This window comes from Artemia franciscana, chromosome 5 (assembly GCF_032884065.1).
Source record: "Artemia franciscana chromosome 5, ASM3288406v1, whole genome shotgun sequence".
Classification (NCBI taxonomy): domain Eukaryota; kingdom Metazoa; phylum Arthropoda; class Branchiopoda; order Anostraca; family Artemiidae; genus Artemia; species Artemia franciscana.
Window position 1 is genome coordinate 22,845,179 of NC_088867.1, and position 22,348 is coordinate 22,867,526.

Consider the following 22,348-nt stretch of genomic DNA (forward strand, 5'->3'; position numbering starts at 1 on the left):
AAGTGAACTAGAACTTTCACTTTCCAATCAAATGAGCCCTCTCTGAAGTTTATACGAGCACCCCTTCCACAAGAACCATATATAACCCCAGGGCATAACTTAGAGCAACCTGCTGCCTCAAAATTTGTATCTGATGCATTTGGGGAAATAAGTGCATGGCAATGGGGGGGGGCTAGCTGCCCTCCGATCTCTTTTGACTCTAAAAAAAAATTAATTGGAACTTCTAATTTCCAATCAAATGAACCCTCTCTGAAATTTATACGAGCATCCCTTACATAAGAACCATTTTTAACTGATGTATTTACGAGTAAAAGGGCATAAGAGAGAGGGGCTAGCTGCTGTCTGATCTCTTTTGAATCTGAAAAAAAAACGAACTGGAACTTTTAATTTCCAACCAAATAAGCACTCTTTGAAGTTTATAAGAGCATCCCTTTCATAAGAAACATAGTGGCCCCCAGGGCATAACTTACACCTTCTGCCCCCGGGCCCTGGGGGCTTGTGTCGACCCTAGATTTTTATTATATGATCTTTGAACTATTTTTTTTACATACTGACTACCTCGAAATTTTTATCGGATGTATCTGGGAGGAAAAGGATGTGGAGGGCTAGTTGCCCTCCGATCACTTTTGACTCTTAAAAAGGGCACTAGGACTCTTGATTTACAATCAAACGAGCCGATTTTGAAGTTTATACGACGACCCCTTCCATATGAAGATCTTCTGGGGAAAATGAATAAATAAATAATAATCAAACATTTGAGCCGTATGGCCTTTACTATAGGCTAAGCTATAGCGTAGCTTTTGATACCATTCATCGTATTGACATTATGTAGTACTATTATTTAGATGACTTATTCATCCGGCTTTTCGGAACAATCAATCAATATAAATTTGCTTCTCAAGGTGTGTGTTCTTTTGAAGCACACGCATCAAATATTGAAATTTTCAAGTTTAAGAAGAACGGGAAACTAATTTAACAGATTTTTCTACTGTTCATGAATCTAAACGTTGGAATGCCAACATAGATAACTTGCAATGGATGTAGAAACTTCAATTACTTCTTTGGATTGCAATAAAAAAGGACAATCCTTTTTGGGATACCTTATAGAAAAGAAGGATAAAAAAGGAAAACAAAACTTCAGAGCAAACTGCTGTTTAGAATTCTTGCGTCTAGATAACGTCTGTATAAATATGTCTGAACGCAAAAAGTCTAAACAGCGAGCTCTTTAGAAGTGTTTTTCCGTTGTCAGTACAGCCTAAGGGGGACTTCACATTGATACTCAAAGATTTTCGTTAGGTCTTAATGTCTTATGGTAAAATCAGACATGCGGGAAATTGTTCTCAGCCTGTGGAAATAGCCATGTTGTGTTTACACTATGTAAAAACACAAAAAAAGGTTAGACTGTTGTTTTCTACTGAAAAAAAAAATGTTAGTTCATTTCAAACTCAAAACAATTTGATTCCGAAATTGGATTTCACAACCCATTTCATTAATTATTTAGTAGCAGAGAGGATATTCATAAAAACATAGCAACCTTTGAAACTTCGTGAAATCCTATTATTTGACGACATTTCAGAGGCTATTACTTTTACAAGCCAATAAAGGATACAAGACCAATATCTATTCATGACGTTTCTAACTAAAAACAAAATATGTGCGACACGATTTGCTATTGCAAGACCTATTCAAAAATTTCAAAAAAAAACAATGGCTAATTTACATACAGTAGGCGTCATAGAATGATCAACAAAATGTATTCAAAAACAAGGAAGGAAACTCAATCTCGTTTTCAAGAAAAAACAACAAGCGCCATCTAGTGTTAAATAGCAAATTTCTAAGACAAATTACATAAAAAAGAATATTAAAACTAGTACTTGTATTCATCTTTTCTTTTGATGAAACAACAATTTTCAGAATCCTAACCTAAGTCTGGTTATTTTTTAATCAATTAAATTAGTTTCAAACAAAATAATTCGCCTAGTTTCAAAATATTTCCAGCTGGGCCTAAATACACCTACAACTCCAGTTGGATAAAAAAATTAGTAGCTTCTTAAAGAATATTCTAGCTTTACTGGGCAACGATGCAGTGTCAGTGACACTAGTATCCTTTTAATTCTTTTTATACCCGTTGTAAAATGCCAAAAATTCATCTCTCATCAGATTCGCATATTCTTTGCATAACACTGTTTTGGGGTTTCATCTTGTCTAGTTAGTGTAAATATGTAAGAGACATTGCTTCGTTGTCCCTTCTTGGAACAATAACAGTTGGCCCCATGACATCGCTGCAGCCCAATATGTAAACAGATTAAAACTTTAAAAAAGCATTTAATTAAAACGGTCAATTTGTAGAAAAAGTGTACGTCTAGGACAACAAGACAAATCAAAACGGGTTTTTAAAGACATTGTGTAGTAGCTATGATTTTCCAATGCAACGCTCTTTTGAAAATGGGAATTCTCATTCAAATCCACAGTTACGAGAAGAAATGTTTCTGAATTTTGGAAAAGAGATTGTGACCCCGAATAAGATATCCCATTGAGATGAAAACAAGTCCATTTACAAAAAAATAATGAACGGGAGGCTTTTAGTCGCTCAACTTGAACAACAAGAAAATCCTATTTCTGCCATGTGAGTAGAATAGCAGTGATGTGTTTCCTTTTTAACCCTTCTTTTTCCCAGGGGTGAAAGCGAAATTGATTTTGGCCAAGTCAATTTTTGCCCAAACAGGGTCAAAATGCCACAGAAGGTAAATCCCGAGTAAACTAATCCATCTGCCACGCTCTACAATCTTTAACGGGAGGTATCCACGTCCCCATCTTGAAAACCAAGCAAAATCATACTTCGACATGGGTATTGGTAAAATGAAGAATTCCATAGGAAATATTATCCAGAACTACTTGATAATCAAAGAGGATCTACAACAGGCAATACGGCTTCAAAGAGTCAGGAAAAAGAGCTGATAGGATTGATGAAAAAAGGATTGATGACAGCCTAGAAGCTGGCAAAGGTTAATTAAAGGAAGATTAATTATGATACTATCCTTGTTAAAAGACGCTTTCTCATCAAAGATAAGGAGAAGTGGACAGTTTATTTATAAAAAAAATGTCAACTGATTTGTTTATTGTCTATAATATTTCTTCAAGCAAAAGTTATATTTAGAAGACATCTTTAGACAAATTATCAATAGTTCTGTCTATTCGTTATGTAAACACGACCACTGGGATTGATGGTCGTAGATCACTCTATACTAGGTTCCAGCTAATGAAAAGCCAGAGTTTTTTTCTGTTTTTAATATATTATTACCAAAAAAAAATGGCATTACCAAAAGCAAAGACAACCCCAACTTTTTTTTCTGACAGCCACTGCTGCAATCTAGTAAAGCATAAACCATGGCCCATAATAGCCAAAATTTAAAATTGGGTCGGTGACAAATATTTCACAGGTAACACTATTTTGAAAATAATAATTTTCGTTCAGACTTAAATAAATAGCAATTACAAATTGCAATTACGGGTAGAATTTTTTTTAGAATTTTGAAAAAAAAAAAGAAATTAAAATCATTAAAACATGAACTGAAACTGAAATACAGCATCTACTATTGAAATTGTCATTGTCAAAAACCCTGAAAGCACCAAAGACATCAAAATGAAAACATTTTTTGGCCCCTGTCTCCATCTTAGGTCTATTCATGCCTGACAACCATGAATTGCTACTATTTTCTTTTTTTGTTATGCAAATACTACGATTTTGCGTGAATTCTCCCCTTTGGTGCCACACTTGAAAGGTGAAAAGAAACAAGCGGAAACTTTTTTTTATCTACAAACAAGCCAAGTTAAAGGGTTGTTTCGTCAAGCAATGCAGCAATCAATAGGGCGGTACAACCGTTATGTTCAATTAGGCTATTGAACAAATATAGGCTAGTGGAAATACATAAAAAATTAAGCAAGAAAATTTATATTTATAAATCACAACAAAATAATGACTCTATTGATATGTCAATAGTCAAATAAAGGGATAAACAACAGAATAGAATAGTCTAATTAGTCATTCTAAACAAATGTTTTGTAGGCAAGCCAATTAACTAATAATTTGAAGCTTTAATCTTGAGTTTTTTTTTTAATTCATAGCTTAAAATTCTGGCAGCGCATGTCTTTTGCTACGGCAATCAAGAAAGTTACAGTTCCTGCAATTCCTTGGTGACACTTTTTTGCACTCATTTTCCGCTGATTTTCCACACAAGTACCTTATTTTAAGACTTGGTGCCAACTAAGCGTAAAACTACATAATTGCATATGCTGGTCTTTTACATTAAGAATGAACTCCCGGGTTTTCCTAATTTTTTAAAGCGTATATATGATGGCAAAGGTTTACTTAACCAATTTAAGAAAATCAGATTTCATTTTAGTGTCCTTGGTACTTTAATTGGAGGTTTACAGACCCCAATCTCGAACAACATGGAAAATCATAGGTTCGCTTATGTCATAGCCTATAATAGATAGAAAAATATATGTGTTTTTATCTTCCAATTTACAATAATCTCTTGAGCACAAAAGTGAAAAAAACCTAAAGCTAAGGGCATTACATTTATTACTTGTACAAATACAGATCAACTCTTATACATACATCAGACTCACATATTTTTTATCCGGTACGTGCTCTTTGATGCGCATCCAAACTTCATTATAAATAAAAAATTTGCATACAAAATATTAAACCAGTTTTCCCCTATATATATTCTGCAATGTGTATTCGCCTGGTGCGATTGAGGAAGTTATTTGGGCATAAGCATCATTCAGATGGTTTAATTCTTGTATGTACTCTTCGGTTTCTATCTACAGAGAAAAGCTCTTCTTGTCTATTTTACATTTAGATCGTTTTTCTCTTGAGTTAATTCTTGACGAAGCTAAAAACAAATAGCATCAAGCAGCTTGAAAAAGAGTGGCTTTCCTTTGAAGGTGTAGTTCTTTTGGTAACCATTAGAGGGTTAGCGTCTGAATTTTGACCAACGAAAAGCTTTGTTAGATTTAATTTACTAGTTTTACTTATTGAATTTCATGGGTCAAAGAGGTAGCACTGACAAGAATCGGATACTCCCCTAGAATTTACATAATTTGAAAAAAAAAGAAATATCTTTCCTCGAGAAAAATCCAAAAAAGAAACATGCCTCCAGTGCGAAATAATTTACAGCCTAAATGGTCAAGTCCTCAAGTTATGGAAATAGCCCATACAAAACAGAGGCTCCATATATACATTTTGATCAAAAGATGGCTTGTTATTACGCATTTAAACAGCAGTCGTATTATTCAACGTATCTATAAAGGGCCCAAAGGTAAGTTCTAGGGCCTTTGTCCCTCCAATCCCCTCTCCCAGGTCCTATTTTTCAGCCACCTTATTGAAATCAGAGTCATACTTGAATTTTAAATCTACATGATTCAACAGCATAAAGTGAGCCGCTTAGACCTTTGTTGAAGAATCCCCCCAAAAAATTTTTTAGACCCCCTCCCCCGATGTTTTACAAAAAAAGTGGTAGGCTTATTTTTAACAAGATTCTGCAAAATTGCTAAACTAGAAACATATTGCAACGTTGCCTTTGTCACATTGAAACTTTTTTTTTTTTTTTTTTTTTTTTTTTTTTAAGGCAACGTGATCCTCCAATGCAATGGAAAAATAACTTAACTACTAACACAGTACCAACTTTTGAAAATTTACGGGGGAGGGGATTTTCTAACGTGTAGGCCTACACATTCTTTTTTTTACGAGTGAAGCAGTAAATCTTTATCAGAAACATATTGATCATTGCAAGTAAGGGCAAAACCTCTATATAATAATTTTAATTGTATTTGTGATAAATTGTTTTTGCTGTTTTTGCTTTTGCTGCTAAATTGTTCTAGCTTCCCAGAAATAAATCCTCTGATACCCCTTAAGCTTAAAGTTGGGCTACATTCATTTATGACTAAGGACTTTGCACTATTTACTTCATACAGTAGCACTAAAGAAACTGAGAAATTATTTGCCTAAAATAAGTTACAAGATCAAAAAATCTCACCATAGATGAAAGTGTATTGGGCAGAGATCCAAACAAGTCAAAAAATAACTGTAAAGTTGAGAAATCCATAAAAGTCGGTCGCCAACCGGAAGGTATCTGGACTGTACACAAATCATCTGAACTTTCATCTTGGCTGGTACCAATAAAGTCATAGGTGAGACAATTGTAAGCCAGCTTCAATAAATTTGCCAAAATTCCATACTGTGCTTCGTCGTTAAAATTTAAGTTTTTGCAATTTTCAAGAGCTTGTTTAAGAAGCGTGCAGGAAAGCTGAAAGATTTCAAGAAGAAGAACATCACGGAATGAACCAGCTATTTTTCTGTGCTTCATCATGGTCAACGTCACATCTGCTTCTGTAAGTGTGTTCATTTCTGATACCAGCTGAGCAAGTATTTGAACACCAATCACATTTTGTTCGACAGTGCCCTAAAAGAAGAATTGGGTTTCTGTAAGTGTGTTTATTTCTGATACTAGCAAGTATTTGAACACCAAACACATTTTGTTGGACAGTGCCCTAAAAGGAGAATTGTGTTTCTGTAAGTGTGTTTATTTCTGATACTAGCTAAGCAAGTATTTGAACACCAAACACATTTTGTTGGACAGTGCCCTAAAGGAAGAATTGTGTACCTGTAAGTGTGTTTATTTCTGATACTAGCTAGGCAAGTATTTGAACACCAATTACATTTTGTTGGACAGTGCCCTAAAAGAAGAATTGTGTTTCTGTAAGTGTGTTTATTTCTGATACTAGCAAGTATTTGAACACCAATCACATTTTGTTGGACAGTGCCCTAAAAGAAGAATTGTGTTTCTGTTAGTGCGTTTATTTCTGATACTAGCAAGTATTTGAACACCAATCACATTTTGTTGGACAGTGTTCTAAAAGAAGAACTGTGTTTCTGTAAGTGTGTTTATTTCTGATACAAGCTGAGCAAGTAATTGAACACCAATAACATTTTGTTGAACAGTGCCCCTAAAGGAAGAATTGTGTTTCTGTAGGTGTGTTTGTTTATGATACAAGCTGAGCAAGTATTTGAACACCGACCACATTTTGTGTTTCTATAAGTGTGTTTATTTCTGATACTAGCTAAGCAAGGATTTGAACACCAATCACATTTTGTTGGACAGTGCCCTAAAAGAAGAATTGTGTTTCTGTAAGTGTGTTTATTTCTGATACTAGTAAGTATTTGAACACCAAACACATTTAGTTGGACAGTGCCCTAAAAGAAGAATTGTGTTTCTGTAAGTGTGTTTATTTCTGATACTAGCTGAGCAAGTATTTGAACACCAATCACATTTTATTCGACAGTGCCCTTAAAGAAGAATTGTGTTTCTGTGGGTGTGTTTGTTTATGATACAAGCTGAGCAAGTATTTGAACACCGATCACATTTTGTGTTTCTATAAGTGTGTTTATTTCTGATACTAGCTAAGCAAGGATTTGAACACCAATCATATTTTGTTGGACAGTGCCCTAAAAGAAGAATTGTGTTTCTGTAAGTGTGTTTATTTCTGATACTAGTAAGTATTTGAACACCAAATACATTTAGTTGGACAGTGCCCTAAAAGAAGAATTGTGTTTCTGTAAGTGTGTTTATTTCTGATACTAGCAAGTATTTGAACACCAAACACATTTTGTTGGACAGTGCCCTTAAAGAAGAATTGTGTTTCTGTGGGTGTGTTTGTTTATGATACAAGCTGAGCAAGTATTTGAACACCGATCACATTTTGTGTTTCTATAAGTGTGTTTATTTCTGATACTAGCTAAGCAAGGATTTGAACACCAATCATATTTTGTTGGACAGTGCCCTAAAAGAAGAATTGTGTTTCTGTAAGTGTGTTTATTTCTGATACTAGTAAGTATTTGAACACCAAATACATTTAGTTGGACAGTGCCCTAAAAGAAGAATTGTGTTTCTGTAAGTGTGTTTATTTCTGATACTAGCAAGTATTTGAACACCAATCACATTTTATTCGACAGTGCCCTTAAAGAAGAATTGTGTTTCTGTGGGTGTGTTTGTTTATGATACAAGCTGAGCAAGTATTTGAACACCGATCACATTTTGTGTTTCTATAAGTGTGTTTATTTCTGATACTAGCTAAGCAAGGATTTGAACACCAATCATATTTTGTTGGACAGTGCCCTAAAAGAAGAATTGTGTTTCTGTAAGTGTGTTTATTTCTGATACTAGTAAGTATTTGAACACCAAATACATTTAGTTGGACAGTGCCCTAAAAGAAGAATTGTGTTTCTGTAAGTGTGTTTATTTCTGATACTAGCAAGTATTTGAACACCAAACACATTTTGTTGGACAGTGCCCCAAAGGAAGAATTATGTTTCTGTAACTGTGTTTGTTTCTGATACTAGTTAAGCAAGTATTTGACCAGCAATCACATTTTGTTGGACAGTGCTCTAAAATAAGAATTGTGTACCTGTAAGTAGTTTATTTCTGATACTAGCTAAGCAAGTATTTGAACACCAAACACATTTTGTTGGACAGTGCCCCAAAAGAAGAATTGTGTTTCTGTAATTGTATTTATTTCTGATACTAACTAAGCAAGTATTTGAACACCAATCAAATTTTGTTGGACAGTGACCTAAAAGAAAAATTGTGTTTCTGTAAGCGTGTTTATTTCTGATACTAGCTAAGCAAGTATTTGAACACCAATCACATTTTGTTGGACAGTGCCCAAAAAGAAGAATTGTGTTTCTGTAACTGTGTTTAATTCTGATACTAGCTAAGCAAGTATTTGAACACCAACCCCATTTTGTTGGACAGTGCCCAAAAGAAGAATTTTGTTTCTGTAAGTGTGTTTATTTCTGATACAAGCTGAGCAAGTAATTGAACACCAATAACATTTTGTTCTATAGTGCCCTTAAAGAAGAATTGTGTTTCTGTAAGTGTGGTTATTTCTATTACTAGCTGAGCAAGTATTTGAACATCCATCACATTTTATTTAACAGTGCCCTAAAGGAAGAATTGAACGGAGAAAATTCTACACAATAGCTAATAGAATTTAATAATAATTCTATATAGCTAATAGCTTTGAAGCTGTAAGTCAAATTTGAACATCCTTAGACCTTAGATCCTCCTGCGCCTCCAGAGGTGCCCAAGGCGTCCAAGAAGAGTCTCCAGTCGTACCTGAAACTTGCGGCTGTGACGATATCTTCCCACTCTGGCTGTATTGAGGCGTGAAGGTGCCGCAGGTCGTTATTGTAGATACGACGGAGTATATTTTTGGGTCTTCCTCTTTGCCGGGTGCCTTCGGGTACCAAAGTAGACTTAGGAATTCCAGAAAAAAGTAGATTTGGGAATTCTGGAATCGTCCATGCACAGAACATGCCCGAGGTAATTCCAATTGCGCCTTCGTATGGTCTCGATGAGGGATGGTTGACCTGTGATGTTTCTAATGTGCTCGTTCGTTACCTTCTGGGTCCAATGGATGCCGAGAAGTCTACGTAGGTCCATGCTTTCAAACGACTGAATTCTCCTCTCTTGTTCTTGGTTGAGATGCCATGTTTCAGATGCATAGAGGAGGACGGGCAGGACGTTGCTGTTGAACAGGCGGAGCTTAAGCCAGAGAGAGAAGGCACTCGATCTCCAAACTTTTTTGAGTCTGTTGAAGGTGCTGCTAGCCTGTCCAATTCGGGCGATGACTTCTTTGGCTGTAGATCCCGTATTCTCGATGGTGCTGCCAAGATATTTGAAATGGACCGCTTGTTCCACGTCATTGTCACCACATTTGATGTTCATAGGTGAACCGCTAGTTGCCATGCCTTTGGTTTTATTGGCGTTGATATTGAGTCCAAAAACTTTTGCTTTTTGTTGGACGCTCGAGAGCAGCGCTTGGAGCCGTGATTTGCAGGTTTCGAGGATAGTAATATCGTCAGCAAAATCTAGATCGCTCAGCAGGCGATCATTTAGGCGTAGCCCAGGTCGACGCTCCTCAGTACGAAATCGAGGACGATCGGGAACAGTAGCGGGGATAGCACCCACCCTTGTTTCACGCCGGAGAGGATGGGAAATTTGCGTGAATTTCCCTCTGCTGTCTTCATATAACAGGTTGTATCTTCATACATCGCCATGATGAGATTTACTATGATATCATGGATACCATAGTGGCGAAGGAGCTTCCAGAGTGACTGGCGGTCTAATGAGTCGAACGCCTTTTCGAAGTCTATGAAGATCGTGTAGAGTTTATTGCGCCACTCGCAGCTCTCCTCCGTGAGCATTCGCAGGGTGAATATCAAGTCCGTGCAAGAGCGGTTTGGGCGGAAGCCATGCTGTTCATCACGCAGGTATTCATCTAGGTGACGCTGTATTCGGGACAGGACAATGTGGGACAACAATTTGCCAGGAATCGAGAGCAGGCTGACGCCTCGCCAGTTATTACAGAGCGTGGCATTGCCCTTCTTGAAGAGCTTCACGAGCGTCCTGTGGCGCCATTCTGAAGGTACTTTTACTGTCGTCCAGATGGTTCCGAAGAAATCTTTCCAATAGGTGACACAGGTGTCCATGGAGCATTTCAGCATTTCTGCTCAGATGCGATCGCCTCCTGGTGATCTGCCGTTTTTCAGCTTTTTGGCTGCCTTCAGAATTTCATCTTCAGTCGGGGGCTCGGTGTTGATGTCTAGCGAGATCTGAGGATCTTCGGGGATGGAGATTGGCTCGGCCGGGGGTGGTCTCTTCACGATTTTTCCAAAGTGATTGGCCCACATCTCCTTCTTCTCTTCGGGACCTTCTCTTTCGTCCTTCAACGGACCATCGCTGACTCTCTTCTTCCCGATGATCTTGTTCGTTATCTTGTACAGTGACCTGCTGTCTCCGTTCTTGGCAGCTTCTTTAGTTTTCACGGCCTTTGCTTCGTAGAAATGGCGTTTGTCTCGGCGCTCGCTCTTTTTGACAGCTTTGTCAATCCGTCTGTAATTCTCGGTCTTGTAGATCTGATTCGCGTCATGGCAGGCAAGGAGCTGAAGTTTTGCGACTTTTCTCTCCTCTATGAGCTGCCAAGTGTGGTCAAATAGCCACTGGTCTTTCGGTTTCTCGCGGTGCCCAAGGGCCTTGCTTGCTGACTCAATGTAGAAGTTCTTTATCTGGTCCCATATCATCTCCTGGTCGTCTTGCTCACTGATGTAGAGTGCTTCCTACTTATTGCTAAGTTCGGTAACGAACTCGTGCCAGGTCGTTCGGTCTAGGAGCTTGTCAGAATCAAATTAGGGTTCTGAATTGGGTGCCTTTTTCTCATTCCTCTTCAGTTTCAGGGAGAATATGGTTACTAGCAGGTTGTGGTCTGATCCAACGTCCGCACCTCTATATGCTCTTACATCTTGTATACTGGAGCGGAACTTCCGGCTGACTAAGACAGTGCAGACTACTACATAAAGTTTTGCTTGTCGTCCAGTGAAACGCGCCACGAGAATTCTTGGCGATATTGGAGTCCATTTCAAGAGAGATCTTAAGGTTTCCCTCGTCATGATGATTGCGACTCCTTGTTCATGCCTACTTTCGGCGCCACTGTAGAGGATCATAGAATGGTCGTTAAGTTGTTTCTCTCCGGAGCCGGTCCATCATACTTCGGACAGTGCCAGGATGTCTTGATGGTATCTGCGCCTCTCCTGGAGTACTTATTCGGTCTTCGATAGTTGGGACATCGTGCGGACATTCCAAAACCAAGTTTAAGTTTATTATTTGCTTTTAAAAATCGTGTCCGGGGGCATGCATTGAAAACAAGATAAAGAACTTTATCACATGGTGTCCCCTAAGGCGTAACTAGCCAATATCTAAAAAAAAATGTTCTATACCTATTAGTTTTCTTTTTTATGCTGACTGGCTTTAAAGGAAAAGAAAATAACCAGGGTGGCATTTCGTCTTCGTTATATTGAAACTGCTCTCGGCTTTGTTCCCATTGTAAACAACTAGATGGTGTTTACCCTGAGCAATATTTGCAGTATTATTTGGGTTTAAAGACCAATGCTTAGTCTTTCCAAATCCCTTAACTCTCCAGAAATGGTCTCTTGGTACTACAATCTGGTGTCTACGGTGTTTACAGCATTTTATGGTATTTACAACTTGAGTATGTTGACTGGTTTTAAGGGAAAAGAAAATAACTAGGGCGGCATGTCATGTTGAGACTCTTTTCGACTTTATTCCCATTATAAACAACCTGATGGTGTTTATTTGATTATGATTTACGGCATTATTTGGGTTTAAAAGGCACTGCTTAGTCTTTTCAAATCCCCTAACTCTCCAATATTACTCCCCTGGTGTTTACGGTGTTAACACCGTTTGATGATGTTTACAACTTCATGATTTTAAGTGGAAAGGAAATAACCAGGATGATAATACTGCTTTTGAAATTACTGAAATACTGCTTTTCGCATGTTTGTAATTTCCAGAGAAAAGAAATGTTTTTTTTTTAGTTTTTTGAACCGGCTTCGAAAGTTTTTCCGAACCATTTACTTCGATCCTTAAATACTAATACTTTTTAACAGGACATTTTCCAGGCAACTGTTGACTTTTAAACCATGCTTTCGTTGAAAACACAAGCTATCTTACTCTAAAGCATGGAAACTTGGAATTTTGACAGAGACATTTTCAACAACAACAAAAATCAGACACAAAATATTCGTTTTTTACTTTTAAGCTCCAAATACTCTTCGTTAAATTTCACAGGCATTAACGTTTAGAATTCCAAAGTTGCTTCAAATTCCTACATAAGGAGGGATCTGCCCACTCACCATATAGCGTTATTACCCTTATCTCATAAATCACGCAACATTTAAACAAAAATCTCATCGGAAATCATACGATTATACCTAATATCACGATCCGCAACAATTTTGGGTATGTAAATCAGAAGTTTTATAAGATAGCTCGTCATCGAATATCATTTAATACTCAAAGCATTTGTGAATAATGGTTATGCCATATCCTCCCCCTGGGTAAACATTCTGCAAGACGTTACATGATAGAGACAAGTCTTTAGAGCCCAAAATTGGATTGGAAGCATAAATTGCTTCTGCTTGAAAGCAAGCATGTTTAGGAAAAGCAAAACCCTGAAAAGCTCAAGAAACACTCCCATAATATGCTTGGCAAAGAATATCAATAAGCTAGTCATAACGAGCTCATTATGAAAGCAAATTTTCAGCATAATTAAAAAATTCGCTTGAAGTGAGATAAAATTGAATTGTGAGGTAGTGATAGACAGTCTGGGACAATTTTTCAAGCTTATTCAGGGAGAAATCAATCTTGGAATCTCTATTTCCTAAACAAAATATTTTTAATAGGTTAATCAAGTTCAACCAACTCATTTTCACCATTCAGTAATGTTTCTCTTATTGTTGGACATCAGAAAAAATGTCACAATGGAAGAAGAAAAAGACGATATGGCACCACTTACTTGAAGGAATGTCCTTATGTCCGATGTCACATTTCTGAAGACGTATTCATCTTTGTAGCTATCAAACCAACCAAGTTTTGTAATCCGACAAAAAAGTTGAATCAATGCCTGTACAACAAAAGGTGCGAGTTTGGAATGCGTCAATAGGTAGTTTAGCACATAATTTCCTACGAAAAAATGGAATATTAATCTAATCAGAGGCAACATTGCAGTGGCCACGTACCTCCACCGTATTAATCGTTCCTTCCTTCCTTCTCGCCATTTCCTATGAAAGGGGTGGTCGTAAAAACTTTGAAGGCGGGGTTTTATAGTGGACAAACAAAGGAGGGCATATTTTATCTTGCGTGTCCATTAGCTCTAAACTTTTAGAGAACATTCTCAGTGTAAAAAAGAGCACATATTTTTTTTGTGAGAGGGGGAGGGGATAGGGGCTTGAAACTTGACAATACCTTTTCTATCTCTGGTCAGATTAAAGCTTAAGAGAGTAAGTCTTTCGGCCAATAGGAATAAAACTTACGAAAAATTGTTTCTGGTCAATATCCCCCACACAAAAAACGGACCAAAAACTTCTTTCCTGATTGGCTCGAAACTTACATCCTTTTGTATTTAGACTAAGGGAACCCAAATGCCGAAGAAAAAAATTCATTGAAACCCCAAAAACAGGGCCTAGTAAAGAGCTTCACCTCGTTTGGAATGAGTGGTTTTAGAAATTTAAAATTCTTCAGTTAAATGTTCCCCATAACCCCATGGCATCTTATTAAGATGTAGTAAGTTAAGATGTAGTAAGTAAGTTAAGTTAAGATGTAGTAAGATAGCCGTTTTTTAGAAACTTTGAAAATCTAATAAGCGTGACTCCTGGGTCGACCTGAGCCCCCCCCCCCCTAGTCCTAGAGGTAATGTTCCTAAATTCTGTAAATTAATCATGATCATAGGTTTTAATTTAAAAAAAGACATGATCAGTTGGGAGTTCTTAGGGATAGTTGGTTAGGGCCTAAAATTCGCAGTTTCCCAGAGGAAACTGCACGTTTTGTAGCACGAAAGAAGAATCAAACAATTCGTGGTAACGAACTGTAAGTAAGGAACGACTCGGCTCAATAGTAACTGTAACTCTAAAAAAACGAATTTTGATACCAATAGATGTATCAAAAGAATCGGTTTTTTATGTTGATTTCAAATATATAAGTTTCATTGAGTTGAATCTTACCCATTAAATGCTACGAGCCTGAGAAAATTTGCCTGATTTTCGATAAAAAGGGAGAACACCCCAAAAAATCATATAATCTTAATGAGAATCACACCATCAGATTTAGCGTCTCAGAAAACCCTATTGTAGAGGTTTCAAGCTCTTATCAGAAAAATGTGTAATTTTGTTTTTTCTGCCAGTAGAAAAATCACGGATGCCTTTTTTTTCAGGGTTGATCGTATCGACCCATTTGTCCAACAATACTGTGAGAGGGCTCATTCGAACGGAAATTATAAGTTCTAGTGCTCTTTTCAAGTGACCAAAAATTTTCAAGTGAAAACAGATTGAGGGGCAACTAAGCCCCCTCCCTTACCCTTTTTACCAAAATCGTCCGATCAAAATTTTGAGATAGCCATTTTGTTCATCATAGTTGAAAGGCCCTATAACTATGTATTCTGTTATAGCATGACCCCCTAGAACCCCCCAGGTTATAAAATTTGCCCTTTTTTACGCATAGCGTTTGTTATTGGGAAGCATTTATACATTTTTGAGTCGGGGGGCGAAATTTCTGCTGGGTTTTTCCATGGAGGAATTTTTCAAGGGGAGGAAAGTTTCCTAGGGGTGAACTTATCAGGGGAAATTATACATTGGGAAAATTTGCCAGAATTCCTATACAAAATTATTTTTATAATGTCCTGTTTTTTTCTTTTTCCGTCTCAGTTGTACGCGTCGAGCTGTTAAGGTAATTGTCCGGGATAAATATTCACAGGGATTGAACTGTCTAGAGGATATTTCTCTGGGGAAAGGGATTTATACATGGAGGTGGGGCCAAATTTCCTGGTATTATTCCAAAAACTTCCCGAAACTAAATAAACAAAAAACAAGTTTTTTCAACTGAAAGTAAGGAGCAACATTTAAACTAAAGACGAACAAAAATTATTACGTATAAGAAGGTGATTTCCCCCTTCTCAACACCTTACTCTTTACAATAAAGTTGAGATTTTGTCCCAATTCTTTAAGAACGACTCTTAAAACACAAGGTCGTTTAATTAGAACAACAAGAAGCTCTTTAAAAAGTACTTTCAAAACTTTAGCGCGAAGAGCGATGTGTTGAGGAGGGGGCAATCTCCTCATATGCGTAATAGTTTCTGTTCGTTTTAAGATTTAATGTTACTTCTTACTTTTAGTTGAAAAAACTTGTTTTTTTTTTTACTTAACATTCTAGGCCCGCTTAATCGAGTGAAGCAAAAGATGAAAAGCGCACTGGTTTTCTCAAATTATCTGCAAACGTCAGGAATGTCTTTGGGGATCAACTTGTGACTTTCAGGGATCGTTAGGGAGAGGGCAAGAAGACCTGAAATTTTGACCTTGGAGGGAGGTGAGGCAAATCAATAGGCACTATGTCTATCCAGGTCACCACAGAATCAAATCTACAATATCTCGGGAAAGTCTTAGAGGATGGCATTGTAACTTTCGAGTAGTGTTGGAGAAAGAAGGCGACTTGAAGTTTTGTGTTAGGGGTAAGGGAAATAAGTATGTTTTGTCTCTGAGTAACCTACAGGTTTTGTGCTATCCCCCTTCATATGGATCATTTTGATGGACTTCGTCTTAAGGAGCACAGGAAAGGCAAATGGAGACCACGGAATCAAAAGGGGAGGAAAAACGCTCCTGGACTTAGATTATGCTGATGATTTAAAGTCGCAACTGGACTTAAAATCTATTCACAGTAAAGTGGATAGGTAAATCAAACGACACCATGTGGTTCCAGATTATCAAAACAGCGGATCTACTATATCTTGAGGATGACTCGGGATATCCAAGCTGAAATAGTCAGTGTTTTTTCTTGGGGGGGGGGGGTATTTGGACTTCAAAAAAATATTTTGTCTCAAATCTGCCAAAAAGTTACAGCACTTTTGAGTCCCTATGGAGCTCAAACATACGCCAGAGAATTTTTCAATTTCATCGAGTTTCATCAAGATTTCCATTGACTTTCTGTTATGTCAGCAGCTCAAAATCATTCGTATATGGATGCCAGCTTTTCCATAGCAAAATAATCTCAGTTGGATCGTTCACTGACTATTGAGCCCAAAAAATTCATTTTAAGGATCTACAACTCCTACTAAAAACATTTCTAGATTGACATCAACAACAGGCACTTCGGGAATGCTATACAACTTATTTCATTATTGAAGTTTATAAGTAAGGCATCGCCTTCCTTATTCAAGAATAAGGTCGATTCACTTATTTATGCTTAGTGTGCAAAAGCTAATAAAAAGAAGCACACAGGATATGCCCGCAAGCTGGGGTCCTCTACCTCTTCCCTCCCCCATCCTAATTATTTCTAGATTTCTTGGCGCTTCTTATTCGAATAATCAGTGTTTTTTTTTGGGCCCAACCCTCTGGGAAAAAGAAAATGTGCCTAGAATAAGAGTCCGTTTTCCAAGCACTGCAATACTAAACTTCAGTGTAGTAAGTAGTGTAAGATATTGGCTTTAAGTGAGGTTGAAGGTTACAAAAAAAAACGCTAAAAATAAGTGTAAGTTCAGCCATCCCTTATCTTATGAGGCAATGTTGTCTTTCCACCCATACATCAGGTGATTATCTAATTATTGTATTTATCTTATTATTTATTATGCAAATATTTCAAGATATCTTTGTTTATAATTGTACTTAGAGTAAACAGATGAAAATCGGAAATAATATCTAGAAGGAAGGTTGCCATTAAAACAAAAAAAAACAGAAGTAGAAAAGGAAAGATTCTCTAATGAGAAGTTTGAAATCTTCAAACAAATTCTGCTAAGCTTTCAGCGAAGTACTTTCAACAACTTTTCAAAAACTTACCAATATGAGGACACGAATGGAGATAGTATCGTAGGGGACTCGGCCTGGCAGAATCAAAATAGATTCAATGCAAAAACACAAAACGCAAGCTTTTAAGAATTATACTTTTAAGTTTTTATTCTCAGTGGCAAGTAGTGGTACATGTTACTAAAATAAGGAGGCAACCAATCAACACACAAGGGAAGATTTTCATATGCACAACGTATAATTAAAAGCCAAGGAATATATGGAAAATACACTTTTATTTCGGACTACCATACTATGGAAAGACCCTTGTAAAGGAATGGTAGCTAATAAATCTAAGCTATTTTACAAACAGTTATATAATTATTGAAACCACTTTATCATATTCGTTTTAATCCTAATTAACCAGGAGTAGAATAAATCAACCTAAGGATCATTGCCGTGACGGAAATAAGTCCTTAAGCACGTAACTGACAAGTGTAAGTTTTACGAAAGAAAATTCACGAGTATTCAACATTGATCAAAAATAATTGCTTTAGCATCTTAAATAGTCCATTTTGTGTTAAATTTACCGCATTATATCACTCATTGAAAATCCTAAATTATCTACAACCTAATATTATTTGATGCAATTTTTAAACACTTAGAAACCCCTTTATTTTATTTTGAGTTTTTTTTAGTTTTCTATTTGTTTTAACGATGTAAAATTTCACCTGACAAAGAGAAAGCAAACAATCCATCAATTTTTCTCCTCCCTTGTATATTTTAAAGTATGTTTGCAGCATCTGCATCTCCTTGATAAATATTCATTTCTCTTAAAAGTGTAGATAAAGAAACAAGCATAAAGATATAGAATTTTTAAATCTTCAGTGTCATTTTTTTAAAACTAGTTACAAAACAAGTTTATCAAACAGTTCGTGGCAACGAGAAAATTTGCCGAATTTTCAAAAAAGGGGGGAAAACACCCCCTTAAAAGTCAAGGAATCTTAATAAAAATCAAAACATCAAAATCAGCGTAGAACCCTACTATAGATGTTTCAAGCTCCTATACACAAATAGTTTTTTTTTTCTTGTTTTCCCCAGAGGTGATCGTATGAAAGCAATGGCCCTAGAAGATCGCGAGAGGGCTCATTCGAACGGAAATTAGAAGTTCCAGAGACCATTCAAAGTGACAAAAACATGGAGGGCAGTTGACCCCCTTCTCAAGCCCTTTTTTCTTCAAAGTCGTCTGATAGTCATTTTTTTCAGCATATTTGAAAGGTTCAATAACTATCCCTTTGGGGATATACGACCATTCACAGCCCTTTGGGAAAGGGCTGTAAGTCAAAAAAAAATTACCCATTGCTTCTGTATAATATTTTTTACTTGGGAGGAACTCTACATGGAAGAGTTTCCATTGAAAGAAGGGAATTTTCCAATGAAGGAAAGCCAGATTTACCGACATTATTTGAAAAAAGATCAGGAGTTAAATAATAAAAAAAACAAGTTTTACCAAATGAAAGTAAGGAGCAACATTAAAACTCAAAACGAACAAATTCCGTATATGAAAGGGTTGTCCCTTCCTCAATACCTTGTTCTTTATGATAAAGTTTGACTGTTTTTCCTAATTTTTTAAGAACGACTCCTGAAACACAAGAGTCGTTTAATTTGAAAAAATTCTGAATTAGAAGCGCTAACAAAAACTTTGACGTGAAGAGATAGGTACTGAGGAGGGGGCTATCCCTTCATATATGGAATAATTTCTGTTCGTTTTGAGTTTTAATGTTGCTTCTTACTTTTAGTTGAAAAAAAAAATATATTTTTAATTTAATTATTTCTATATTCAAATTTGAAACACGAATTTAGTTACGCTTGTTGAGTAGATTTTTTCGCTCAAAAATTGAAGAAATTACTTAATTAAATATATTTAGAAAATAAATAGAAAATAAACTATAGAAAATATATATAGAAATTAAATAAAAGTATAATAAGAATGTAAATTACAATTACAGTTACAAAAATAACATTATTGAAAGAAGACTTTATCATCGCTATATTGATTCAACATTGTAAAATAATAAGATGGAGTTGATGACCAGAATTCTGGTACAAGCTTTCGTTCGATCAATGTTGCGACTACTGACTCTTGAGTTTGCAGATATGCTTGTATCTAGTTTTGTGAGATTACAAATTAAACCAATCTAACAGTGCGAACACAATTTTGCCAGCAAAAATTGAACAGCAAGCCTAAAATTACCAAAAGAAGACTTACTAATGTCAATGCGTTGCTGCAATGACAGTATTTGAGCAGGTTTTGATACAAGCCTATTCAGCGTAGTGGCTGCTAGCAACTGGGAATATGAGGAATCTGCTCGTTCTAACAGCAATTGACACTGATTTAAAGAGCTGCAAGAAAGAGATTACTTTAAAGTAGAGCTATAATGAGACAGCAACCAAAATTTATAAATTTAAATTCACAAACAGTTCTGTTTTATTTTGAAGGAAATGATCATTTATTCTATGCTATCGATAAAAATTCTTTATCGGATTTTTTTTTCAGTTCACAATTATATCTGTAGAAATGATGGACAAATTTTGGCCACCAGCCGTCTTGTGACTTCAAAAGTTAATGCTCTTTTAAAAGTCAATTAAAGCAGTAACTTAGTGTTACATTTAAAGTAATTTTGCTTCGGAAATTTAAAGTGTTGACAATTTTACAGATTTCACTTTTTCTACTAAAAATCTATACAACTGCACCAAGAAATGGGCCTCCCCTTCTATAGGAAAATGAAACAAAAATTGCCAAAATATCCTTGAGTAGACACTAGCACAGTAAACAAGGAAAATCAGGCTACTAGCTAATTGTCACAAAAACGAGTGCTTTCTTTCCAAACTTGCTTTAAATTCTTAAAAAAAAAGTTATAAATCATTTAATAAAGCTCATAAATTCATTTGTAGGACACATAATGAATAAATTGATAGCTTTACCGCCACTCTTCCACCCCCAGCAGATTAGTGTAAACGACACCCTCCCAGAAACTTCGTGGCCTGAGCAAAATTTGTTTGTTTTTTGTGTCTTTTTCATTCACTCTTCGGCTTTATACAATCCTTCATCAATTAATAAAAGTGATCTGTAGGATTTAGTAACATTCTATCTTTTTCAATGTTTTTCAATGCGTTAATGTTCATTCTAACATTGACAGTTAGAGAAATCTCCGCGTGCCAAGCTTGATAAAGCTCAACAATTTATAATAAACCTCAAAATTTAAGTATCTTTTTTAAGTTTTTCGAATTACATTAATCTATTGTCAAAATATTTCGAAATATTTATGCAATTCCCAGTTTTTACATTTAAACCCTCAACACAAAAATACATACAACTTATTTTAATATAGATAGAAGATATAATCTGGCGTAACAGACAAAGTGTAACAGACATAACACACAGACAACTTATTTTCATATATATAGATAGATATGTAGAATATATAATCTGGCGTAACAGACATAACCCACAGAAAACTTATTTTTATATATATAGATAATATAGTTCCAGTAAGCAAAGTCTTCAATGGTTCTGATGGTGCAGCCAATAGAGGAAGTTTAACTTTTCCTGAGGCGCAACACATTCCCATTGTTTCACCATTGAATTTCAAGGCCTTGCAATAGCCTCGGCACGCTTTCTTTTCTTACTTTCTCTATCAGCCGCAAGCCTGTTTTCTTGCTGTTCTTGTGATTCCTCGGCACGCCTTCTTTTTTCACTTTCTCTTTTAGCAGCGTTGCTCTGGTAGTTCCTCGACACGCCTTCGTTGACGTAAATTGCACATTCCTAATCTAGCATTATCTCTTGAAGCCGCAAGCCTGTTTTCACGTTGCTCTTGTGATTCCTCGACATGCCTTCTTTTTTTACTTTCTCTTTCAGCAGCAAGTCTGGTTTTGCGTTGCTCTGGTAGTTCCTCGACACGCCTTCGTTGACGTAAATTGCATATTCCTATTCTGGCCCTTTCTCTTCGAACCGCAAGCCTGGTTTTGCTTTTTGGTAACATTCTATAACATTGACAGTTTGAGAAATCTCCACGTGCCAAGCTTGCTAAACCTCAACAATTTATAATAAACCTCAAAATTTTAAGTATCTTTTTTAAGGTTTTCAAATTACATTAATCTATTGCCAAAATATTTCGAAATATTTATGCAATTCCCAGTGTTTACATTTAAACCCTCAACACAAAAATACATACAACTTATTTTTATATATAATAGAAGATATAATCTGGCGTAACAGACAAAGTGTAACAGACATAAAACACAGACAACTTATTTTTATATATATAGATATGACGGGGTTCGCCCCCTCGTCAGTACCTCGCTCTTTACACTAAAGCTTAAATTTTGTTCCAATCCATTAAGAATGACCCCTGAATCACAAAAGACGAGGAATAAATAGTTGAAATTAATAAAAAATACTTTAGAGTACAGAGCAAGGCATTAGGAGGAGGTGAGCCCCCAATATGGGTAATAATTTCTGTTTGTTTTAAGTTTTAATGCTGCTCCTTACTTCCCACTGAAAAAAACTTTTTCATATTTATTTTTTCATTGTTTTTTTTTGAATAATGCTAGTAAATCCTGTGCTCCCTTCATGGAAATTTTCTTCCCCCATGAAAATTCCTCGATGGAAAGTTCCCCGGCTTATCCCTCTCTTCTCAACCCCTCTCCCCCAACCAAAAAATGCTCCTGAAAACGCATGTACACTTCCCAATAACCATTACTATATATAAGCACCACTGGTCAAAGTTTGTAACTTGTTGTCCCTCCCACGGGGACTGTGGGGGAGTAAGTCGTCCCCAAAGACATAGTTATAAGGTTTTTCGACTGCGTTGAATAAAATGGCTATCTCAGAATTTTGATCCGTTGCCTTTGGGAAAATAATTAGCGTGGGAGGGG

The 22,348-nt window shown here is 36.3% G+C and overlaps 1 protein-coding gene across 1 annotated transcript in view; it reads right to left on the reverse strand.

The window, feature by feature from the left end:
* LOC136027124 (exportin-7-like) overlaps positions 1–22,348 on the reverse strand; it is a gene marked incomplete in the record, with an annotated part of 197,101 nt that overhangs the window by 167,514 nt on the left and 7,239 nt on the right. Inside the window, 3 exon segments of the mRNA XM_065704079.1 lie at positions 6,045–6,470; positions 13,441–13,607; positions 19,680–19,813. Coding sequence (XP_065560151.1) covers positions 6,045–6,470; positions 13,441–13,607; positions 19,680–19,813 — 727 coding nt within the window.